At 36.7% G+C, this 26,319-nt stretch overlaps 3 protein-coding genes and 5 non-coding genes across 12 annotated transcripts in view; 3 read left to right on the forward strand and 5 right to left on the reverse strand.

Annotated features, from left to right (window-relative positions):
* Positions 1-26,319, reverse strand: part of LOC137491106 (uncharacterized) — a 1,257,671-nt gene that overhangs the window by 554,134 nt on the left and 677,218 nt on the right. The gene's annotated exons all lie outside the window — the stretch shown is intronic.
* Positions 1-26,319, forward strand: part of LOC100329723 (uncharacterized) — a 399,138-nt gene that overhangs the window by 128,664 nt on the left and 244,155 nt on the right. The gene's annotated exons all lie outside the window — the stretch shown is intronic.
* On the forward strand, positions 1,037-9,349 carry LOC100331219 (uncharacterized). 5 transcript variants are annotated; one of them, XM_073948533.1, is made up of 4 exons: positions 2,800-2,852; positions 3,009-3,075; positions 3,335-3,484; positions 7,208-9,349. In XM_073948533.1, the coding sequence occupies exons 3-4, from the start codon at positions 3,400-3,402 to the stop codon at positions 8,443-8,445; spliced, it is 1,323 nt and encodes a 440-aa protein (XP_073804634.1). In that variant the 5' UTR covers positions 2,800-2,852; positions 3,009-3,075; positions 3,335-3,399; the 3' UTR covers positions 8,446-9,349. The 5 variants fall into 5 exon arrangements, with proteins under 5 accessions (XP_073804633.1, XP_073804631.1, XP_073804634.1 ...); XM_073948532.1 differs by lacking the exons at positions 2,800-2,852; positions 3,009-3,075 and adding an exon at positions 1,037-1,626; XM_073948530.1 differs by lacking the exons at positions 2,800-2,852; positions 3,009-3,075 and adding an exon at positions 1,037-1,186.
* trnak-cuu (transfer RNA lysine (anticodon CUU)) lies at positions 10,461-10,533 on the forward strand. The gene has a single exon. It is a non-coding gene; the product is annotated as a tRNA-Lys (tRNA).
* Positions 24,339-24,420, reverse strand: trnas-aga (transfer RNA serine (anticodon AGA)). Its single transcript has one exon. It is a non-coding gene; the product is annotated as a tRNA-Ser (tRNA).
* Positions 24,539-24,611, reverse strand: trnak-uuu (transfer RNA lysine (anticodon UUU)). Its single transcript has one exon. It is a non-coding gene; the product is annotated as a tRNA-Lys (tRNA).
* trnas-aga (transfer RNA serine (anticodon AGA)) lies at positions 25,381-25,462 on the reverse strand. The gene has a single exon. It is a non-coding gene; the product is annotated as a tRNA-Ser (tRNA).
* trnak-uuu (transfer RNA lysine (anticodon UUU)) lies at positions 25,581-25,653 on the reverse strand. The gene has a single exon. It is a non-coding gene; the product is annotated as a tRNA-Lys (tRNA).

The raw sequence follows: 26,319 nt of genomic DNA on the forward strand, positions 1-26,319 counted from the left end.
AAACTCACATAAAGAACTAGTTCAGTGATAAATAAATGACAAAAAAAATGCTAATAGTTAGCTCATATCAATATATTGACTAAACTTGACAAATAAAACCTCAATGTGAAGTTCAGAAATTGTTTCTTTAAACAAATGATAATATATCACTGTATAATAATATAAGACTTACATGACTATTATATAAGTGAATGTAGCTGTATGTATTGAGACATCAGTGTGGCTTGAGTCTTCAATGGTCATTTGCATCTTTACACAAAGACTTCAGCCAAGCAACTCTGAGAAGCTTCTACAAAAACAACACACAACTCTTGCATTACCTTTTAACCAGGCTTGGGAAAAAATAAATTGAAATGTCTTTCAAATCAAAATACCTCAACATAAGTGTGTCAATATTATCAACAACATGCAGCAGCCAAACTAAAAAATAAGCTTCCATCAATAGTCCTATTCACCTTATTCTCAGATGTCGAGCGGGTGCTGCCATTTGAATCTTTTTGTCTCGCGACTTCCGGTCACATTCACTTCCATTCATTTTTTGACGTTAACAACTGCTCGTTACGCTGCTTGATGTTGCAATTTAATATTTTCTCATTATATTATGCTTCTTGGTCTGTGTAGTCATGCAAACATTTGTTTGTTGAGCAAGTAGTTTGGCCATTTTCTGCCGTTTATTATTCCTAGTCATTTCTCCCATATGCGACTGAATCGGAAGTTCTAAGACAATCGCGAAAACAGGCACACTTCCGCGTTTTAGAATAAGGTCAATAAAACAAAAGCAACAAATCAAATGAAGATGGCTAAAGTCAACTTATTTTCCCAATACATCATTAATTCTCTGTAAAACTGGTTTGTAAAGCTGCTGGACTTTCCATCCCCCACTGTATGTGTCTTGAGTCTTCACTGCTCTCCACTGCTCATTTGCATCTTTATACCAGCATTAATGGAGGGCAATTGAGTCTTATCCAATCACATTCCAGGTCCTGTAGCTCAGCAGGGTTGTATCTATATATTCTGGGTTCCTAACAGAAACGTCATTGGCTTATTTTGCTTAGTAAAGAGATCAACTTTGTATGACAAACTACGATTGTTGATTCCTACATTGGGATTATTACCAACAACAACCTACAAAGAAAAGCCCACTGAGGCCATTTCTCATCCCACATATTCATTGAAGACTGGAAAGGTGAGTTGCACATTCTGAATTTACACTCAAATAATATCTGAATGCTAACATTATAAAATGTAAAATCTAAACATGCGTGGATGCACTGTTCAACGTTGAATTAAAGTTCTTCAGTCATTTTTAAAAGCTTCATTACAACTTTTTATTTAGTTTTTTGTTTGTTTGTTTATTTGGTTATGAATATTGTTTTTATCCTGACAAATGGACCGTAGCCCAGTTTCAACCCAAGTTAACCTAGTTAAGTTTCAACCTAATACATATATAGGTTGGAACCTGGCAGGCAGTTTGGGAGAATTTGATGTTTCCCCATTCAAACATACAAAGAGGTGGCAACATCAGTTGAATGCAAGTGAATGAGTTAAAGCTATGGATAAAGAAATGCAATCATTTAAAGAAAATGCAACCTCCTATCAACCTACCTGAAGGTGAAGATCTGGGGGGTAAATGCTTTTTTTTTTCAATTAACATAAAGATTGATGGTCTTAAATACAAAACAGCGAGCAGATAAAGTATAAAGTGGAAAATGTATCAATAATTCATGACAAAGAGTAAGTAGGGGGATAAGCTAAACAAAAAAAAGACTTTTATTTTGGCGTGGTCATATAGCTGCGCCGCTCCCGCACTGTGATTCAACTGGAGAAAGGTTTGATTTAAAGCTTTTACACCGATGTAATCCAACTGATTAAAATTTCAGGTTGTTCATTTAATGCTAGATGTACCTGCTGTTTACAATATTTTAACATTTATACAAATAAAGTATTATTTTACTCACAGTAAGGTCTATTGTTTGAATAATATAGGATAAACTTTATTTGTCCCAGAGAAGAAATTCTTGTCTTGTGCAAAAGAGTGCTACAACGTTGCTGTAAGCAGACAATTAAATAAATAAAACAAACAAAATAATTAACAACATTTGTTAAAGTTTAAATAAAGCAGCATTAAAGTGTAAATTAATTGTTTTAATAAAGGTTTAATTTTTTAAATTGCATAATGTCATTCTATTCTAAATATACATCACTATATATAAGAAATAGAATAATGTTACTAGTTTTAATCAGCTTATTTGTGGCTATTGTTTCTTGCTCGCACTTACCTGATTTATTTTTGTTAATTACTCTCATATAAAGAAACTGTTGAAGCAAGTGTTGAAAAGAAGTTATTGTGTCTGTTCATTGTTTTATTTATTTTAAACAGGACATTTTTATTGCTTTGTTAATTTTTACAGGATAAAGTGTCCAAACGCAGAGAAAAAATATATATTATAATGAATGACTAGTTAAAACATGTAGTAGTAATGAATAGTTTTTATTTGAAGTACACCTTTTTTACCTCCCTTTCATAATTTAAGATAAGTCTTTTATGTCTGTAAAGTTTCAGCTTAAAACACCCATCAGATTATTTGTTATACATTTAGAACGTTGAGATTTTTTGCTTTAAACACTTCGACTTAGTGATTAAACACGTTTTTTAAATTTTCTTAAAATGTATAGAGTAGAGGATTTGATTAACTCCAAATACGTGTGTCTGTGTATGTCAGAAAGTGGAGGGAGAAATGCCAATAAGTCATGACTGCAACAGTAAGTGGCAAAAAAAGACTTTTATTTTGGCGTGGTGTGTGACGTCATAAGCATGCGCTGTCCCCGCGCCGTGATTTAACTGGAGAAAGGTTTGTTTTAAAGCGTTTACCCTTATATAAACCGATTGATTAAGGTTTTTTTTATTCAGTGCTAAATTATGTACCTTGTTGACAATATTATTTTAACATTTTATACAACTAAGTACTATTTCACTCACAGTAATGAGATCTATTGTTTGAATAAAGATAGGATAAACTTTTTGTGCCTGAGAGGAAATTTGTCTTGTGCAAAAAAGTGCTACACGTTATAGAGGTAAAGTTGGTTTTCAATTCACACATTCGTTCATTTAGAAGTTGATTAAGAACATACCTGAATAAAGTTTCAAAAAAGTTACAGAGATGTAACAGTGTGTAATAAGTGTTTTAATGAAGGTCTAATTTAATGTTAGTCCATTCTAAATTTACATCAATATATATAAGAAATAAAGTACTAGCTTTAATCTGCTCATTTGAAGCAAGTGTTGAAGAGAAGTTATCTTATTTCTGTTCATTGTTTTGTTCATTTTAAACAGGATAAAGTGTCCAAACTCAGAGAAAAACTCCTGCTGAAGCGACTGATCTCCACACTGTTATAAAGATGACATTTATTAAAGTAGAAAGTGAAGACCTGAAGATTGAAGAAACATTCACAGTCAAACAGGAAGATCTGCAGGAACAAACAGGTTGACTTTTATTCTCAAAGACCGACGCAGTCATTTGATCCTCATTCAGATATATTTTAATAATAAGAATACTAAATCCATCTCGCAGCCCTGAGTGTGCTGCCTAGTTCTCTTAAATGCACAAAAGCACAGAATGAGTTTCTTTCTTGTTACTTGTTCTCATGTTTTTTGTCATTATTTTATGTATTATTAGTCTCCTATTTTCTCTACCTTCTTAAGGTTATTGCTTTTCTTGTTCTCCTACTGTTTGTAAAGCATCCTAGAGCACTGGTACTATATAAAATAAATAAATAAAAACAATCAATTAAAAAAGTTTAACTGAGCTGACGCTATTTGACCTACAGTATTCTCATAGAAGATATCTGCTATTACAGTGATAGTTTTGGCTAGAGTTAGAATTAAATCATTATTATAATAACTAATTACCAGGGCTATTGTGTTTAAACAGGGTTTTCGTGGGGTCTTAAAATGTCTTAAATTTACTGAAATATTGTGTTGTAGGTCTTAAGTCTTTTATAAACAAGTCTTCATTTTCCTTTGTTCATGTTTTGCTACCCAATCTGGCCAAAACCCATACAATCACCAACAAATTCAACTCAATAAAACTTTTTATTCAAAAAGGTCATTTTAACTCTATTTATCATAATGGTTTAATTATTTTCCTTACAATAATATTTGTTTAAATGTGCTCCTTGTATTTACTGCTGAGGACATTGACCTGGACAGATTATTGTGCATAGATTTAGTTAATTATAGTTTTAAAAACATTTAAAACATTTGTTTATTTTATTTTTTTTATTTTTTACATTTAAAAAAAAGTTTATGTTGGAAAAAGTGTATGGATACAAGTAAAGCTTGTTTTTACACAATATAATTTATTTTTTTGCTAAGAAATATATAAAATACTGTATTTTTATATTAATTTATTATTGTGTTATTAAATGTATTTATTTATTTTTTATATATAATATAATTATATATAGGGCAAATAAAACCCTTTTGCATCTGGGGTATTTAAAAAATTCCTTAGCCTTTAGCCCTTCTTGAGTCAAAAATTTTAACCCTGGTTTAAAGTATGTCAGAAAACGTGGATGCCCTAATTTTAAATATGCTCGATAAGATAGACACAAAAAAATATTATTATAATAAAACATTGAACTACAGTATTCTAAATTATATGATGATGTTGTGGGAGGACATGAGACAAAACAAATTATAGTGGAACAATAATGTTTAGCATTGCACTGACTACAACTGGCCAACAAACAAGTTTAAAAATGACTTTTGCTGCTCAAGAAATGGATTACAGCATGCTGATGATATGCAAACATTTGAGTGTAAAGTTCGTCAGTATTGATCATATTCTTCATGTACCAGCAGGCGCCACCATTGGAATCTTTTTGCTTGAGACTTTTTTACAGAATAAATTTTTAGATGCTGAAAACAGTGTAAAGGCCCGCGCACACCAAGATGTTTTTTGCTCACGTTTTCTGTCAAAATTTAACACCTTGTGACTATATAAAGGGCGTCAATGTGATTGTGCACACCACGCACAAATCGCCAGGCGTAAAAGCATAATTTTTAAAGAAATGCCTCATGCTAGTTTTTTTTTTTATTTGATGCGCGCCGTTAAAACCTTCACTAATCAGGTTGGCACTTTTGTTCACGTGCAAGGAGCTGCTGAAGTTACAGTAAACAGCACTTGGAGGCGCTAAAGTTCAAAACTGTCAGTGCAAGCACACATTGAAGAAGATGCCCAGAGTCGATATCAACGTGGATATCAATTGCTCTGTGAACAATAATCATTTCTTCATCGCTGGAGCTGCTACTTGAACCATCCATGCTTATTCGAGTCACTAGTAACTTTAAAGGGCCATGAAACCCCCCCGTTTCAGCAGGATGTTTGCATACCTCTAGTTTGGAAAAAGTCAGGAAAGTGGGTGTGTCTCGCTCTGTTTGGGTGATAGTGTCGGTGGAGGTAAAATAGGCAGGGTTTGAATAAAAATGGGAGTTGCCTTTTGTGTACGCGCTTCTGACAGAGGAAAAACAAACACACACGCTGGGGAGAAAGACAGTGTGTTTAATGACAGTGAAATGTTTGATACCACAGGTCGTATAAGAGAAAAAAACCTCTGCACTTCTCTGTAACTCAGATGCACTCTGAAAGCCGTGTGTAGGTCACAAACCCCCGGGTTAACATTATTATTTGTATATTTACGTTGTCACTGTCCCTGATTGGACAAACAGTAGTTAACCTTTTTAGATGGCATTTCTGCATCTTGTCGGGTATTTAAAATATCTTAATGTATTATCTAAATGTCTTTATGTAGGTTTTCATCTAAGCATCAGTACATGCAAAAAGCAAAGAAAACAAAGACAAGTACAAGTGAAGTTTATTTATGAACTAATTTCGAGGATCACATGCTTATGATTGCTTGCAGCTGGTTTCGCATTACTCAATTTATGATTCACCAATCAGACGATTCCTAAACCACTATAAATACCCTGAGTTCCATGTCACAGCCATCTTCGTTTCAAAGAATCCACCCTTCCACCCCTACTCCTCTCCTAGAAGGGTGGCACGATTTCCCAGTGGTTAGCACTGATGCCTCATAGCAAGAAGGTTACTAGTCCTTATCAAGCCAGCTGACGTTTCTGTGCAGAGTTTACACATTCTCCCGGTGCTCACATGGGTTTCCTTCCACTGTCTAAAAACATGCAACTTAATTTACTTGACTAATTCAAATCGGTAGTTATCTCTTAAGAGCAATCACTTTCTGTTCATTAGCTACTACAAAAGAGTTCTCGAGAACTCCCCTTTCGTCTTGCAAATGGGAGGAAAGCCCCAGGCTCGTTAAGTGTAAACTTTTGAAATGAATGAAATCAAGTAGTAAAGTATGTCATCTTGCCATCTCATCATCACTCCAGTTTACAGCAGACGTGGCATTAAGCATTTGCATGTGCTCATTCATTCATTTTTCTTCGGCTTAGTCCCTTTATTCATTAGGGGTTGCAACAGCGGAATGAACAACTAACTTTTCCAGCATTTATTTTAAACTGTGAATGCCCTTCCAGCTGCAACCCAGTACTGGGAAACATTTGTTATATAACATCTACAATAATGCAAACTCTGAAATATAGGTGCAAGTTATGTGTACTTGCTATGAACATGCAGTATTTGTCTCAATCAGGTCTTCCAAGCAAGTTACAAATGTTTAAATCCAGTGAAAGATGCACATGAGGAAACACAACATGAATAATCTAGAGCAAGTGCATTTGATCATCTGCATTTAAAGCCACAGGCACAAAAAGAGCTTGGTTTTCCTTTGACCGCCAAAATTATATTTTCTTCAAGGTATATAATCTGATTTTGAACTAAAACCTCAGACACATTCTGAGAACACCAAAGACTTATTTTACATCTTGTAAAAAAAGGTTCATAAAAGGAACCCTTTAAAGGGATACCATTTTACTCTCATGTTTTACATGTGGTTTTAAACCTTTACGAGTTTCTGGATTCTGTTAAACACGAAAGAAGATATTGTGAAAAAATGCTGGCTTTCTTTGTGTTCCATAAGAAAGGAAATGTTTAAAACCACATGATGCAGAGTAAATGGTAAAGTCATTTTAATATCTGGATGAAACATCCATCTTTTGCTTGTCACTTTGTGTCTTCGTACTAAAGTTAACAATGTTTTTTTTTTTTTTTTTTTTTTTTTTAAGACCTGATGGTGTTGAAAGAAGAGGCTCATGAACAGAATGAAATGGAAGAGAAACTCCAAGAAATAATGACTGATGAAAAACCTACACTGAATAAAAAGACTTCATCTCGTGGAAGACCTCGGAAATCCAAATCTGCGTGTAATTTCAGCAGTAAACAGAGTAGAAAGAGTTTTAGTCAAAAGTCAAACCTTGATGTTCACACTAGGGAGAAACCTTACACCTGCGAACAGTGTGGAAAGAGTTTTGGTCACATACAAGGCTTTGAAAACCACATGAGAATTCACACTGGAGAGAAGCCTTTCAGCTGTAAACAGTGTGGAAAGAGTTTCAGTCAAAAGGCAAACCTTGATGTTCACATGAGAGTTCATACTAAGGAGAGGCCTTACACCTGCGAACAGTGTGGAAAGAGTTTTACTTATAAACAAGGCTTTACAACCCACATGAGAATTCACACTGGAGAGAGGCCGTACACATGCCAACAGTGTAAAAAAAGCTTCTATCATCCAGGAAACTTTGCAGTGCACATGAGAATTCACACTGGAGAGAGGCCGTATACATGCCAACAGTGTGGAAAAAGCTTCTATCAATCAGGAAACTTTGCGGCGCACATGAGAATTCACACTGGGGAGAGGCCGTACTCTTGCATCCAGTGTGGAAAGAGTTTTAAGCAAAATGGCACCCTTGAAGTCCACATGAGAACACACACTGGAGACAGAAGTTTTATTTGCACACACTGTGGGAAACATTTTTCTCAAAAACATGACCTTAACATCCACGTGAGGATTCACACTGGAGAAAAACCTCACACATGCACACAGTGTGGGAAAAGGTTTATTCAAAAAACAAGTCTTGGCAACCACATGAGGATTCATACTGGAGAGAAACCTTACAGATGCACAGAGTGTGGGAAAACTTTCCCACATAAAAGCACACTCAAACACCACATGAGAACTCACACTGGAGAGAAGCCGTTTGCATGTGCTCAGTGTGGAAAGCGCTTCACAACCAAAGCTAGCCTCAAGAACCTCATGGATAATCACACTGGAACCATAGTGTTGACATGTGATCAGTGTGAAAAGAGTCTCACACGCAAAGAATCCATCAGGAAACACATCAGGAAGATTAACTCAGGAGAGGACCCTTTTAGATGCAGTGAGTGTGGAAAAGGCTTTAAACGTAAAAGAAGCCTCAGCACTCACCTAAAGCTTCACATTAGAGAGCAGAGTCCCCAAAATTGAGGCCTTGTCCACACAAACACTGGTACATTCAAAACAGCAGCTTTTTCATGTAGTTTGGCTGTTCATTCAAGTGAAATTTATTTATACTACTTTTGAGAGGATCACATGCTTATGATTGTCTACGGCTGGTCCTGCATTAGCTAAAACATGATTTACCAATCAGATGATACCTGACTCACTATAAATAACCAGAGTTTCTTACCAGGACAAGTGTGAAATTTTGAATACATATCAAGTTTTCTGAAGATGAAATCCTTTGAACACCTGCAGGGCTGCAAGAACCCAAAATAACTCTATATGTTGATAGATTGTATGACTTGTTTCATATGCAAACAAGTATCTGCATCTGAAAAGGTGTGAACCAAATGACCTACAGGAACTCAAGAGTTGTGACCCAACCAAAGAAGTAGGCTGATCTCTGAGGGTTACATCCTTTGTTATAAAGTAATGTCTCACTTTGGGTTAAGTTACCAATGAGTTAACATCGCTGCTGAGGAACTGCACTATTCATTGTCTTCGATAAAGTCTTCTCCCCGTAAGAGTTTTGGTCAGCTTACTTATTTTATGTATTAAAGTCATCTATGTAAAAGTTAATTAAGCTGTATTCCTCCTCTTCCCATCTACATTGTGCCACCACTCAAGCTAGATTAGCAACACCTGTGTTTTGCCCTATAAAAGTTTGTGTGTAAAAAGCTAGTGTGTTCAGTCTTGAGCCATTACTGCCCAGTGCTCGCCCGATTCTCTTGAGAAGCTAAGTGACACTTTATTTTTATTGTTGTTGTTGTTTTTTTACCCTTGTGTCAGATTTGTTTTGCCTGTTCACTGGAAGCTCTGCTTCGATCATTTCTGTTGTACTTTGTATTCTATTTTTCAAATAAAGATCAGTTGTTTCTTGTTTCTGAAACTAAACGCCTCAAGTTCCCTTTTTAATTTTGTGCTCTTGGGTTCATATGTTGAGGAGTTAGCTAAGCTGGGAAAAGCCCCAGCTTTGAGTCCAAGAAACTGGGTTCAATCCTCAAATGAAACCAACATGTAACATTCTATACATTATAGAATGTATAGAATGTTACATTCGCATTTCCACTATCGGGCCAGTGCGAGCCAGGGCTTTTATCGGGCCGGGCCAATCGCCCGGGAGATGAGTAATGAGGCCAAAATTATGTTGCGTTTCCACTGTCGGGCTAGTAGTCGCAGCGCGTCCCCAGAAAGACCCCCGAATCAAAAACAAATTAAAAACCATTAAAATGAAGACCACCGAAACAAACAAATGACACGTTACCATACAGCAGTACATAATATGTTTATAAGCACAGACCTGTGTATTACCATATGTAACTGATCTGCTTTTCACTCAATAACTTCAAATGATACCAAGCGCTGCTTTCCTCCACTTTATTTAGTCCTGCAGAAGACAATTTAACACAAACACGTTGTCTTCTGGCTTTACTGCACATTCGACCCCCTCATCAATACAGAGCAGCATTGTGAGGTCGAATGAATTATTTTCTTAATAATTTATGTAATTACATTTGGTAAATTTGACAATTTATACACAATTACACACATAATCTCTTATAATTTTACACTTTGAGAAATTATCAATTTAAAATGTATAGGAAAACACCTTTTTCCTCTACAGTTACAACAAAATGAAAATTTCTTTATCACTAGAAACCAAACTTAACTAGATACAAAAATGTGTAAAAATTACGCACAACAGAGCCACCTGGTGGACAAAGTTCAGCATTTCTCCCACTGTAGGAGACCTTTCACTAAGTCTCTGTGGCGCAATCGGGTAGTATGTTCTGCTGTTAACTGAAAGGTTGGTGGTTCAAGCCCACCCAGGGAGGAGTTAAGCATTTTGCTTGCAACTGCTAACACGTGCACTGGGCATAGATCATGAGCCATATTCTGTCCAGCGTTGCAAGTTGACATCAGGATTAAGCAGAAAATTTTCATGGGTAGGGACGGTATTGATGTAAACGGTAACTAGCTCGTGAACAAAGTCCTCACCAGCCTGGCTAGCTCAGTCAGTAGAGCATGAGACTCTTAATCTCAGGGTCGTGGGTTCGAGCCCCACGTTGGGCGTTTTTGTGACCTTTTTGTCTCTCTTTCAGCAAAATTTCAATCGAGTTTATATAGAAGACCTATAGAGACAAAGTTCAGCGTTTCTGCCACTGTAGGTGACCTTTTATTAAGTCTCTGTGGTGCATTTGGTTAGCGTGTTCGGCTGTTAACTGAAATGTTGGTGGTTCAAGCCCATCCAGCGACAAGTTAAACATTTTGCTGCCTTGCAACTGCTAACACGTGCACTCAGCATAGATCCTGGGCCATATTCTGTCCAGCGTTGCAAGATGAAATCAGGATTAAGCAGAAAATTTGTATGGGTAGGGAAGCTATTGATGTGTTGTAAACTTCTAAGAGCCCACAAAAAACCAGGGAGAATCTTTCGGTTGTCTTCAAAGCAGAATCCTTTTTAATAAGAGGAACTCAGCGTGGCTGTGGCGTCATCGAAAGCAAACTCTCAACTCCACAGCAAAACATAATACATTTTATACATGTTACAGCATGTAGGTGGGGTCAGTCATGGGGGACAGTCAAACAAAGCATGCAAATGAAGTCTGGGTGCCATGGTTGCAAATGAAGTCTGGGTGCCATGCTGATCTCATCAATAGATAAGTACATCATTACAACAATGTGCAAATGATGTTCTGGAGACAGGGAATACAATAGATACAGCCATGCTTTGAAACCATTAATTACATCACTTTAGCATACAAATGAAGTCTGTAGTCAGCAAGGCAAAGGTTAAATGTCCCTCCTATATGGCATGTCAATGAAATGATTTAATTAAAAAAAAACAAAGAAAATAACTTTTCAGTTATACGTAGAGTATTGTTCATTTGGAATTAGATGCTAGAAATTTATATTTCCACAGATGTAAACGGTGTCTAGCTCTTGATCAAGGTGCTCACCAGCCTGGCTAGCTCAGTCGGTAGAGCATGAGACTCTTAATCTCAGGGTCGTGGGTTTGAGCCCCATGTTGGGTGTTTCTGTGACCTTTTTGTCTCTCTTTCAGCAAACTTTCATTCCGGTTCATATAGCAGACCTTTAGAGACAAATTTCAGCATTTCTGCCACTGTAGGTGACCTTCCACTAAGTCTCTGTGGCGCAATCATTTAGCGCGTTCGGCTGTTAACTGAAAGGTTGGTGGTTCAAGCCCACCCTGGGACGAATTAAGCATTTTGCTGCCTTGCAACTACTAACATGTGACTTGGGCGTAGATCCTGGGCCAGCGTCCAGCGTTGCAAGATGACATCAGGATTAAGCAGAAGATTGTCATGGGTAGGGAAGGTATTGATGTAAATGGTAACTAGCTCTTGAACAAAGTCCTCAACAACCCTGCTAGTTTAGTTGGTAGAGCATGAGACTCTTAATCTCTGGGTCTTATGTTCGAGCTCCACGCTTGGGTGTTTCTGTGACCTTTTTGACTCTCTTTCAGCAAACTTTAATTTGGGTTCATATAGCAAAGTTCAGCGTTTCTACCACTGTAGGTGACCTTTCACTAAGTCCTTGTGGCGCTACCTGGATCAGGATCGTCTGTCTCAGCCTCTCTCCTCGTCCAATCGTTGCGCTTGCTCTCCATTGTGAGAAAGGACGAGAGCCAATCACCGCACTCGCTCTCTATTGTGAGAATGGACGGGAGCCAATCGCCGCTCTCGCTCTCTATTGTCAGAATGGATGAGAGCCAATCGTGTCGCGGCATATGCAAATTAATGACAACATATTGCATTTGAAAGACACAGAATAAAAAGAAGAATATACTAGTTAAACATTTTTCTGAATAATCTCTGTGTGTTTGAAGTGTTTTAAGTATGAACTAGGCAAAGAGGGAACTGAAATTCCTGACATGTCGACATTCTGGAAGAAGGTCTGCTTCAGGAGTGGTAAGAATCTGTCTATTTTAAGAACAAAAGTTTCACAGGACAGATAGAAGCTAAAGAGTCAAGATATATTATAAGGTATTAAATAAATAGAAATATTATAAAGTAATGTAATAAGATAAATGAAATAAGGAAATACCAATGATAGAATTAGATTTAATAAATAGAGTTGTGTAATAAAAAAACGCAACTAGAAGCTATATTAATAAATATTAAGAAATAAAAAACTGAAGCATAGAAATTACTACATATGGATATAAATAGTTATATTGATCAGGAAATAAATTTATTAATCAGTATGAAAAAAATAGATAAGTTAATAATTTGAGTAAATAAAGAATAAGAAGAAAAAACTTTAATGAATATTGATTAATTGAAGAGTTAATGATCAAATGTTTAAGGAAAATAAGTTTAAAGAAAAATGAATTAGGAAAATCTATGAGACAAAAATGCTAATTTTTGAAAGTGAAAAGAAGCATAGGAAAATGGAGAAAAAAGAAGTCCAAACATTGTTTAATAGAATAAAAAGAGAAGATGTTTAAAAATATATATTAAACAGATAAGATAAAAATTACAAAAAACAGTAACATTTTGAAGAAAACAAGATTTAGCTTTAAAAGATAAAATTATGTTTAAGTGCACTAAAAAATTGTTGTGGCTTAAGTTGACTTGTCATCTGTCTTAAAGTCAGCTACAGGCTGTCATCTGAACCAACAGCTATTTGTAGTAAAAGCAGTGATTCAGATGTAAAGCATAGACACTGAGGAGACATTAAAGAACATCATAGCGTGAGTTTAAAAATGTTGTAGTTAATATTTTATGTACTTAAAAAGTGATTGAGGATTACAAATTGCATTTCTGATAGGAAAAATGCTTTAAGTAAACAAACATGTGGAGTTAAATTAGTACTATGAACTCTAAGCTATTGCAGTAAGGATTTTGAACAGTTATATCAGATGTTAGCACCATGTAGTGCTGGTGAATTAAAAACAGAAATGTTAGAGAAATTACATAATGTAAGATTTAATGTAACTAGTGAGGAAGCACTAGAATAAATTAATAAAAATAAGTGAAGCACAATCTGAAGCCAAAAAAATATATATATTATAAGGACATTTAACAAATTGTCACCGACTCGGTCCCAGTCATTCCCCTGGCTGACCAGCAGAGGCCACCATCTCCGGACTTCTAAGCATTACATCATCCATCCACTCTGATCCAGCACACCTGATCTGAATCCCGCTAATGACCCACGTACCCTTTATAAGCAGCTCTCTCACACTCAGTCTTTGCGAAGTCTTGTTTAGCCCTGGCCAGCATTACTGAGCGGTCTATCGTGCCTGATCTCCTGTTTACAACTTCAGCCCGTTTCCTGACTCTGCTCTGACTTTTGCCTGCCCATGACTTAAAGCCTGTTACCCGGACTCTGATACTCGCTGCCTGCCCTCGACCTAAGCCTGTTACACGGACTCTGAATCACGCTGCCTGCCTCTTACCCATGCCTGGTAAATTACTCTGTGTCTGTCAACCACCAGCCCTAATCTTCATTGCTGTGAATGTTGTATGTTCGCACATCCGTGCGTGTTGTCTGTGAGTAAGTGTGACTTAATAAATACTGCATAATGGATCCCCCGTGTCAGTCTCCCCGTTACACAAATGGAAAATTAAGCATATTTACATATAATAAAAATTATTGACAATTAGAAAAAATTAGTTGTTAAACAGCAAACAAAAATAAATTAATGAATTAATAAAAACAAATTGGATAAAAGGAGTCTTTATTTGATGAAGGAAAAAATGGGAAAGAAGAAAAAAAAAGAGAAAAAAAAGATTTATTAAGTCATGAGCTAAATTCTATATATATTAATTAAGAGGACATAGAGATGAACTTTGGGGGACTGAAGTCTCGTACCTACCAGATATCTCTGAGTGTACTGGCAAATGGAAAGGTGTGTGAAAAAACACAAAGAGCAAAATGGCTGTGGACACTTGTGACATGAACTTTATGCCCAGGATTTACTGAGGACTGAAAAAGCTACATTTGTTCAGAGACATTCAAAAGAGACACTAACAAGAGACTGATGAACTGATCAAAGAGAAAAAAAACGCTCCACCAGAACTTTACATCAGCTGAGTCAAAGACAGAAGCCAGCCCAAAGAGAGAGGGGGAAAAACTGTGCCCTGATATGAAGGAATGTCAGGACACCACAGAAGCACCAATCTGTGAGCTGGTTGTCTCAGGTTGCGAGGGGGGATAGTCTGACAGTCCACCTCAAAGTAGCTCCTATAGTCTAAATTAAGTTCAAGCATTACAGAAGGAAAATTAAGAACAAAAGTGTAGCTACCCATTCTTGTATCGAATCAGACTCCTGTCAATTTGAGAGAAATTATTATCATGCAAATTTTTAAGTAAGAAAAAGTGTTATAAGGTAATTTCAAGGTAAAACTTTAAATATTGAATGATATATTATGATGAATGTTAAATAATTTAGGTTTAAGTTTTAATAGGTTTAATCATAAAAGTACTTAAACATAGAAGGATAAATTACAATGCAGCAGACTAACTAAAGAAAAAGAAAAAGCTTTTGATAAGGCAATAAATAAATAGGAGAATAAATAAGATTGGAATTAAGTATTTAAGTTAAAACTAAGTAAAAAAAATATCTTAGCATAATCTTATTGTGAATGGCCTAAATCAAGATTGGATATTGAAAACTGGAAAGAGATTCAAATCTAGAAAAATTATTTATAGTTAAAGAGAAGATTGAAATAACAAGTTGAAATAAAATTCATAGGACATAAGGTCAGAAAGTAACAGTTCTAAATTGCTATAAGAAAAAATGAAAGAGAAAAGTGTTTAAGAAAACAATATAAGGAATTAATAAGGAATTATAGTTAAAACAGAGCAAACAGAAATTTACAATACATACAGTAAGTTTTAGTCAGCTGATAAAAAAATGCATCAAAATTGTATGAACAACTAATTTGAGGGGAATGCCTCAGGAAATAATTATGAGCCAAAAGAAGACAACTCAAAGACAAAAAGGAATTAATATATAGCTCAGAAAATCGATTAGTAAAAGAAAAAAGTGTCAAGTTCCAACTAAATGATGGTCATTACAGGACTGAGATGCAGATAAAATCAGCCAGCATAGTCAGGGTTAAAATTAAATCAGATGTAGATCTGCCCAGAAAGAAAAACACTAGATGCTGAAATAGGTATAAAACTCTATCAAAAAGTGTAAAAATACGAGCATTAATAGAAACATTTACTGTAATATACAATCTGTCCTAGACATTTAAATTTAAAGGAGTAATAAATTATAAGTAACTAATAATGTTTAATTGAAGTTAATTTGCTAATTAAAATAAATGGTTAATCAAGACAGATAAAAGAGGCTTAATGTTGATAATGTGATTTAAGAGTAATCAATAGGAGAAGATTTTCCAGCTGAAGTTCATATTGTATGTGGAGATTTGTTTTTTTGGATGGTAAATATTTCAAGTATTGGGTTTCTATTGAGTTTATTTTAGGTAACTACCAGAGGAGGGTAGAAACTTGTTTGTACTTGTGTAGGCTGATGACTGTCATATATTGTATACACCAGAATGCATAAAGGGTTAAAATTAGGGAGAAGATCTTAGGATGGACACTGTCACAATATGTGGATGATTGAATTATCTACAGCTTCACAAAGATCTAGTTCAATTAAAAGACTTGACTGGAGACCATTGCTCCAAACAGTAAGATATGATGACTGTTTTTGGTGTTGACTGGATAGAGAATTATTCTGTAAACAAGCACAGTTGAGAAACTATGATGAGTAGATGATTGGAGATGGTACCAGAAGCAAATTATGAAGCAGGAACAGTTATTCATTTGTGACGAAAGAAGTACTTCCAAGGATTTGAAACATCAGCAGAAATAAGTTCATAAAAGGTTTGCATTCATAAAGTAATTAAAATCTAAGTTAATAAGTGATCAATAAATAAAAACATCTAAAGGAGTATGAAAAATTGTGAATAAAGCAAAAGAGAGAGTAATTGTATTATGCTCAATTACCAGAAATGGCTGAAAGAGATGAAGATGATCCATCAAGGCCAACGCTCAATGAAATATGTAAAAATAATAAACTTAATGGGATTAATTTGCTAACAAGTGCATTGGTGAATGATGGCATGGAAACTGACAGAAACAGGCATCTAACACTGCATCACATGAACTACTATTGGGTCGACCCTTGCAAGAAACCACATGAAACTTTGCATAAAACCTTGCATATAATCTCACCTATAACCTTGCACATAACCTCTTGGAATGGTTTGCAGAGATGTCTAATATAGTAGGGACTTTTATGAAGAAACAATTTTTTTTTTTTTTATTGAGCGTATATATATATTATACAATTTCAATCAACAATACAAAAAAGGCTCGAATATTTTTTGTTTGAATATACATACAAAACAAAGCAGAAAAGACAAACAGTGTGGAAGTAGAATACAATTTTGTAGCAAGAAGTACAATAAGAGTTTATATATAAATAAAATGGAAGAAAATGCGTGTTTATACAGATACTGATTGTAAGAAGTCTATGAAGGGTTGCCAAATATTATAAAAACCTGAGAGATTGTCCTTCACCAAATATCTAATTCTTTCTAAATGTAAAGTATTGGAGAGATCTCGAAGCCACATTTTGTCAGTCGGTATCGTTGGTCCTTTCCATGACATCAAAAGTAATTTTTTTGCAGTTATAAGAGAGTAGGAAATGAACCGCTGTTGAGCTGAAGTAAATTTTCTAAATAGCTTTGATGTGCCAAGAATAATCAACAATGGATCAGGTGATAGTGTAGTCTTAAAAATTCTTGACAATACATTAAATACATTAGACCAGTAGTTTGTGACCTTCGGGCAAGAAAAAAAAGCATGGAAAAGTGTTGCATTAGGGGACTGACATTTATCACAGTTGGATAAAGCGTTTGGGAAAATGTTGTGGATCTTTACTTTTGAAAAGTGAAGCCTATGTATAATTTTGAATTGTATAAGACGATGTCTCGTATTATAGGAGCATGAGTGTATGTGTTCCAAAGATTCTTCCCAGATGTCATCAGGAATATGGGTACCCATGTCTTTCTCCCAGCTATCCTTGTATTTATTGGATGAGGGGGGGGGATATTGTTTGTAATTTGTTATATATATTAGAGATAAATTTATTTTTATATGGGGATATAGTGCAACATTCATCAAGCATAGATTGTGGTTGTGTATCGAAATCTGGCATTAATTTTTGAATGTAATCTCTAACCTGTAGATATCTAAAGAAATTATTGTTATGTAATTTGAACTTTGTTTGCAATTGTGCAAAGGAAGCAAATTTACCCTCAATATACAGGTCACGGATACAACATAATCCTAATTTCCTCCAATTAGTAAACGTCAGATCTAAATTAGAAGGGGGAAAGGATGGATTTTTAGCTATTGGTAAAGAAAGAGGCAGCGTCTTGTGGGTAAAGTGTGATTTAATTTGTCTCCATATACGAAACAAATTATGTATGATCGGATTTTGAATGTCCTTTGTTTTGTCAAGTGGTAAAGGTGAAAGTACTAGGGCAGCAGGTAAATATGGATCACAGTCTTCCATTTCAATAGCTAACCAAATGGGGAGAGTGTTAGAAGTGATGTTAAAGGAGTTAATATTTTTCAAAGCACACGCCCAATAATACATCATGAAATTTGGAAGGGATAGACCTCCGTTCATTTTAGATTTGGTTAAATGTTTTTTGCTAATTCTTGGAGTTTTATAATCCCATAGAAATGGTTGAATAATTGAATCGATTTTCTTGAAAAAGGATTTTGTTAAGAAAATCGGAATATTTTGGAACAAGTAAAGTACTTGAGGCAAAAAGATCATTTTGATTGCATTTATCCTCCCAAGTAGTGATATTGGTAAGGTTTTCCAAAACTGAATTTTATTTTTAAGTTTTTCCAATAGAGGTGGAAAATTAGATTGCATGAGAGAGGAAAGTTTCTTTGTAACCTCTATACCCAGATATGTGAATTTGTCATTGGTAACCTTAAAGGGGAACCTTGTTAACGTTGTTTGAGGAATGTCATGAACTGGCATTAGTGAACTCTTTGTCCAATTTATCTGGTATCCTGAGAATTTCCCAAACATTTCAATTTTTTCAAGAATGGATGGTATAGAGAGGAGAGGTTTGGTCACATACAACAAAATATCATCTGCATATAGCGAAATTTTATTTGTTGTGGTCTTTGTCTGATAACCATATATTTGGGGGTCTAAACGTATACTTTGTGCAAGTGGTTCAATAGCCAGAGCGAAAATTAGAGCTGACAGGGGGCATCCTTGTCGTGTTCCTCTGAACAGATGAAATGAGGAAGACAAATTGCGGTTTGTATGAATTTGAGCTTTGGGGTTTGTGTATAAAAGTCTTATCCATTTAATGAACCTTTCACCTAAATTAAGTCGTTTAAGTACTTCAAACAGATATTCCCACTCTATCTGATCAAATGCCTTCTCAGCGTCGAGAGTCAATATGGCTAGATCGTTGTGAGTTTTCCTGTCAGTGTATAAGATATCAAACAGACGTCGTAAATTAGACGATGAGGATCTATTTGATATAAAGCCAGTTTGATCGCTGTGAACTATTGTATTCATTAAAGGGGTTAGTCTATTGGCCAGGATTTTTGCATATATTTTATAATCTATGTTTAATAGGGAAATTGGACGATATGAGCCAACGTTTAGCTCATCTTTTCCCTTTTTATGGATAACAGTGATTGTAGCTTGAGTTAATGTTGGTGGCAGGGTGCTGTCTAGTTGGGCTTGGTTGTACATTCTGTGGAGAAATGGTATAAGGATATTACTAAATTTTTTATAAAGTTCGACCGGCATACCATCAGGGCCAGGTGATTTTCCGCTTTTAAGGGAGGCTATTGCCTTTTGTATTTCTGTGGCTTGAATATCTGTATTAAGCATTTCCAAGTCTTCTTGTGAGATTTTTGCTAAGTTACATTCGTCTAGAAATTTATTCATAGTATTGTGGTCGCTGTTACATTTTGAAGTATAGAAGTCAGAGTAAAATTGTAAGAAACGCGTGTTTATCTCCTTTGGTTTAAGTAATATATGTCCCCTGTCATCTCTAATCCTATGAATAGTTCGATCTGCTTCTATTTTTTTTTAAGTTGGCGAGCTAATAATTTGTGAGGCTTTTCTCCAAATTCAAAATGTTTTTGCTTAATGAATAAAAAAGCTGATGAAATTTTCCCGGATAGAAGCTGATTGAGTTGATATTTCAGGTTAGTTATTTCTCTATGTAATTTGGGAGTGGGGTTTAAAGCATTCTGTCGGTCTAATTGTTGTATCTGTTCTTCAAGATGTTTACATTGATTTACTTCTTTTTTCTTTTTGGCAGCTTCATATGAGATTACACATCCTCTTAAATAGGCTTTGAAAGCCTCCCATAAAGTGCATGGTGTGACTTCTGGGGTATCATTCGTTTCAAAATATAGTTTTATTTGAGCTTCAATGAATTTACAAAACTCCTTGTCTGTCAGTAAATAAGGGTTTAATCTCCAGGATCTACTGGGTGGGTCCATACCTTCCAGATGTAAATTGAATGTTATTGGGCAGTGGTCTGAAATTGATATGGTATGATATTTCACATTAGTTGTGAATGGGACTAGTCGAGCGTCAATTAGGAAATAATCGATTCTACTATAAGAGTTATGAACTGCCGAAAAAAAAGGAATAATCTCTGCCAGATGGGTTGGTAAAACGCCATAGATCTATTAAGTTCATGCTTTTAATGAATGAGTTTATAAGAACACTTGAATTATTTTGGGGAATTTTACGAGATGTTGATCTATCAAGAAATGGGTCTAAAGGTGTGTTAAAATCTCCTCCTATTATTAGCATAGTCTGCGATAGATTGGGAAGCAAACTGAAGACTTTCTTAAAAAATGCAGGGTTATCCATATTAGGAGCATATATATTGACGAGGGTTAGAGATATGTTGTATATCTCTCCCGAGACAATGATGTAACGACCATCTTTATCTGCTATAGTGGAATTATGAATAAAGGGTATGCCTTTCTTTATTATAATGGCTGCTCCTCTTGCTTTTGTGGAGAAAGATGTGTGATATATCTCTTTTACCCATTTTGCTTTCAATCTATTATGGCAATTGTTTTTTAAATATGTCTCTTGCAAAAAGGTTATGTCTGAGTGTAATGATTTTAAGTGATTCAAGACTTTACCTCTCTTTACCGGGTTGTTTGCGCCACGTATATTCCAGCTTGTAAATGTCAGTCCCCTTTTAATATTCAATGCGTTCGTCATATATAATAAGTGGGAAAGTTGGCTTCTGAATGAGATAGGGGATCAAGTATCTATCTGAATTGTATTGAATAAAACTTGTTTCTATTGCTGCACAAGAATTGTAATTCTGCATATTCGTGAGCATAAACACAGTGAACAACAAATAAGTGAACAACATGAACATAACTATCTTAGGCTAACCTAATGTAGCCGTAGGGAAATCGTTCGCGGGAAAGAACTAGAAGAACAAGAATAAAAAAAAATAAATAAAAAAAATTAAATAAATAAAAACCTTCCCTGTATGAGTAACCTAACTTACTAAGACTGTTACTTCTTTTGGGGGAAGCTCCCCAAGCCAAATTATAGAATCATGACCGTTTATAGCACAGAACAAAATAATTGTAGGATCAATTTAAAAATAAAATATATATAGCTTGAGAGTAATTTTTTATACATCTTATTGGATATCTTCAGAACAACGTTTAGGAGACAGTGGAGATGCACATCATCGAAGAAATGAGGATATTACCTTGTGAAAACCTTCGTAGAATACTGATAGTAAGAGTCTGATATAAATGTCTCTCTCAACCTATATTTCTTGTTATGTTATCTTACCGCATTTGGTAAGAATCCTTGCCTAAGTATGATATCTGATGTATTATCAGTCTTTTAACTTCTTTCAGTTGATCCCGATGGAGTTGTTGTGAGCTGCGCAGCATATTCCTCGGCTTTTTGCGGATCTGTGAAGGATGATTGTGAGCCATTGTGGGTCACTAGTAGTCTCGCTGGGTAAAGTAAGCCATATCTGACGCCGGGTTGATTGCGCAATAGTTGCCTGGCTTTGTTGAATTGCGCCCTTCGCTTTGCCACTGACGGTGGGTAGTCGGGGAAGATGCTAATGGGTTTACCTTGATATTGAAGGTTTTTCAAAGCGGCAGCTTTGCGGAGGATGTCTTCCAGGACGTGATAGTAATGGAGGCGTATTACGAATGGGCGCGGTGGATCAGAGGGGTTCGGACGCTGGCGAAGGGTCCTGTGGGCTCTGTCAATAAGCGGGGGTTCGTCCAACGAGAGTACATCTTTCAGCAGATTGGCAATAAAGTCCCTCGGTTTCGTCGTCTCCGAGGCCTCTCGTATACCTGTAATTCTGATATTGTTTCTGCGGGATCTTCCTTCTAAGTCTTCATTCTTTTGTTTAAGACTGAGAACTTCGTTACTGAGATTAGCCACTTGTTGTTCAAGTTGGCTAATGCTATCTGAGTGCGCAGTGGCGGCTTCTTCTATGTCAGTGACTTTAGCCTGTAGCGTTTGAGATTTTGTTTCAAGATTAGTAATAGACTCTTGAGTGATGTTGTTGATCGTAACAATCTCCGCTCTCAGATCTTTAGACACCCGCTCAATGCGTCTTTCCAATTTCTCACAGATGTCATCTTTTATCTTAGTCATTTCACCTCTGAGTGCTGTGATGGCTGCTAATAGAGCTCGGTTAGGAGGATCCTCCTCATCACCGCTGGATTCGTTGGGCTGTGTGTCAGGCAAGGTCAGTGGTTGGTCGAGGCCTAGTTGCGTCGATTTCAGTTTCTTAGGTTTTTGTTTGCTCATGTTGAGATATCCAGTCGAACTTGAAGTCTAATTGTTTTAAAAGTAAATGCGTTCTGAAAAGATAGAAATTACAAAATTATTGGTCCTTGTAAGTATTTTTTAACGGATTTGGCTAAGGGAGCTCTTAAACACACGTCTTACTCCGTCATCGCTCAGTGGCGCCCCCCATGAAGAAACAATTAATTGCCATGTGCAAAGCGATATCTGTGCAGGAAACCAGAAAGGAGCCATGTGAGAGAGCAGTGATACAAGGTCCAATTAGTCCAGCTGATCGAGTCTATCTGAGGATGCTCTGGAGAGCTCAGGAGAAAAGGACCATATCTGGATGAGGGCAAATCCAACAGCTTTCAAAGTGGATGCCATTAATGGGGTACCAATGCCTCAAAGGAGCGAAAGGAAAAAACTCCAGCAAGGGAAAGCTGACCGGAAACAGAGGAGCCTGAATATTCCAAAGCTCTTAACTACTAAGTGCAACGTGTGGAAGGAGAAGTTAATCAGAACAAAGTAAAAAGTGATTCTGATAATATGCCTGAATACCACATACAGCAGTGCCACAAGTCAAGGGATGATGAATGCACAACTGCAGATTTCAAAACTCAGACTCTTAACCACACATCTCCATTAACATCTATTAAAGTCAAGTGAAGATGCTGATAGCTTAGAAGAAGAGAAACAAGGATGACCAAAAATCAAGATCAACATTTGATGCTTTTTATGTTTGTATATTGAATTTCTTTGCATATTGCTTTTATGGTACCTATATATAATATCACTTCAGTATATTCTACATGAGTGTGAAAACTAGCAGCTAGCACTGAACCAACTGAATACTTATGCTTAAAACATTGTTGTCATGTGTTAAGAGAAAAAACAGAGTACAGTCTTTTACTTCCTTCAAATCAAAAGAGAGGGGAGATGTTTGCCTGGACTTCTGTCACAGTACATTGGCATAATCTAGTCAATTGATAACAGCTATGTGGCTTATATCAGTCACTAGATAGAGGTAATTAAGAGAACTGGATTCTGAAATTGCACTTTGGGTTAAAAGACAATAATATTAAGACTAAAGTCTTAAGAGGAGGGATTGAAGAAGATTTCTATTCTCTCAGTGTGTAGTATTTTCTAAGTGTAAAGCAGTTAATTTTCTCTTCTCAAAATGTATGTAGTGTTTGCAGCAAACATGCCAGCGTGTGTTAAAAATACTGTGTAATATGAGTATGCCTGCACAGAAGCAACACTAGGAGAAGGCTATTACTGAATGGCTGATTGTGTAGAATAACTGAATATGTAAAGCACTGATTATATATGTTAAATACTTGTATGAAGCTATATGTGTCAGAAGTTAGAATGAGTAACATATTATCAAGTTATTATCCTATCATAACGATGTATGTAAACACTTAGTTCCTTTGCATAAGTTGTATCTATACTTTGCTGACATAGACCTGTAACATCTCTGTTGACATGAGCTGGTGGGCTGAGAGCCAAGAATAGCAGGACCCCTTAGACTAGAAAACCTATTCAAAAGTGGTCAAGCGTTAAAAAGAGACACAAAGGGGTGTGTCATAATTACCTGTATAAAGATTATGGAGAACACAGATACTTTAGAAGGTGTCCCGGAGAGACTTCAGAATGCTCTGGGGCCTGCTCTGCTCTTTCTCGGCTTTATTATAGAGAATAAAGTCTATTTTCTGATATTCAAAACCTCCGGTCTGATCATTTCTAATTGATGAAAAGTCGAATTCACGACATGACCCCGTTCAACCCGGGGATGCTGCGGCCACAACGCAAAGTTCTAACCACTATACAATCACGGCAAGCTACGAGACTACGGCTACGAAACAGCCGTTGTGACCTATGTGTGGTATGTTCCTCCCTGTGATAAGCCCCTTTCTCTTCAGTGAGAACACTCTGTTGTTTTTCTCCTCCTACCAGCACAACGCTTTTCCCAAGAAACAATGGAAATGCAAACAATTGACGACTGCTGCAATTTTAAAAAGGGGGAGGACGTAGTCGGCAGGATTTGAACCTGTGCAGGGAGACCCCAATGGATTTCTAGTCCATCGCCTTAACCACTCGGCCACGACTACAACACTGCCTGTACTGCCATTTCTTTATGCCTAGTACACATATTGTGCATCCAGATGAAACTTTCATCAAGCGATAGCTCAACGGCAAAAGCTGTGGCTCCACAAAATGAGCGTCATACGCCCGAACAGGGACTTGAACCCTGGACCCTCAGATTAAAAGTCTGATGCTCTACCGACTGAGCTATCCGGGCTCCACAACAGTAATTTTCAAGTAGGCAAGGTTTGGGTTGTGGTCGGCGCAGACCTTTACAGTACACTAAAGTTTACCGTGAGATGGGGTTTTAAGCTTATGGTTGGTGTGGATGTTGCTAAAACACGACAGGTTACTTTGAGGTTGGGTTTATGGTTTTTGTAGGTGTAGACATCAGTACAACACAATAGTTTGGACTTCATGTCATGTAGGAGACATTAAATAGATCAATGATAACTGCAGAATGTCTTTCTGCTGTTGTGGCAATGAATGGACACTCAACAATTGAAAAGATTCCTACCATGCCTTAGAAGCGTGACTTGATCAGTACTTATCTACACAGCATGCTGGCATCAAAGATCCTATTTCTCTTATATCATATATATATCATATCCCTAGTCTTCCACACTTTAGGAAACGTAAACATTCAGGACGTGCCATTAGCACAGCCTGCACTAAAAGACGGATGGAGATAACGGATGGCAACACAGAGTGCGACACCAATGTCACCTTGAAAAACCTGCCGTGATCTGGATTCGAACCGGGGTTGCTGCGGCCACAACGCAGAGTACTAACCACTATACGATCACGGCGAGCTATGAAATAGCCCTTGTGACCTATGTGTGGTATGTTCCTCCCTGTGATAAGCCCCTTTCTCTTCAGTGAGAACACTCTGTTGTTTTTCTCCCCCTACCAGCACAACGCTTTTCCCAAGAAACAATGGAAATGCAAACAATTGACGACTGCTGCAATTTTAAAAAGGGTGAGGACGTAGTCGGCAGGATTCGAACCTGCGCGGGGAGACCCCAATGGATTTCTAGTCTATCGCCTTAACCACTCGGCCACGACTACAAGACTGCCTGTACTGCCATTTCTTTATGCCTAGTACACATATTGTGCATCCAGATGAAACTTTCATCAAGCGATAGCTCAACGGCAAAAGCTGTGGCTCCACAAAATGAGCGTCACACACCTGAACAGGGACTTGAACCCTGGACCCTCAGATTAAAAGTCTGATGCTCTACCGACTGAGCTATCTGGGCTCCACAACAGTAACTTACAAGTAGGCAAGGTTTGGGTTGTGGTCGGCGCAGACCTTTACAGTACACTAAAGTTTACCGTGAGAGGGGGTTTTAAGCTTATGGTTGGTGTGGATGTTGCTAAAACACGACAGGTTACTTTGAGGTTGGGTTTATGGTTTTTGTAGGTGTAGACATCAGTACAACACAATAGTTTGGACTTCATGTCATGTAGGAGACATTAAATAGATCAATGATAACTGCAGAATGTCTTTCTGCTGTTGTGGCAATGAATGGACACTCAACAATTGAAAAGATTCCTTCCATGCCTTAGAAGCGTGACTTGATCAGTACTTATCTACAGAGCATGCTGGCATCAAAGATCCTATTTCTCTTATATCATATCCCTAGTCTTCCACACTTTAGGAAACGTAAACATTCAGGACGTGCCATTAGCACAGCCTGCACTAAAAGAAGGCTGGAGATAACGGATGGCAACACAGAGTGCGACACCAATGTCACCTTGAAAAACCTGCTGTGACCCGGATTCGAACCGGGGTTGCTGCGGCCACAACGCAGAGTACTAACCACTATACGATCACGCCGAGCTATGAAACAGCCCTTGTGACCTATGTGTGGTATGTTCCTCCCTGTGATAAGCCCTTTCTCTTCAGTGAGAACACTCTGTTG

This window comes from Danio rerio, chromosome 4, assembly GCF_049306965.1.
Source record: "Danio rerio strain Tuebingen ecotype United States chromosome 4, GRCz12tu, whole genome shotgun sequence".
Lineage (NCBI taxonomy): Eukaryota > Metazoa > Chordata > Actinopteri > Cypriniformes > Danionidae > Danio > Danio rerio.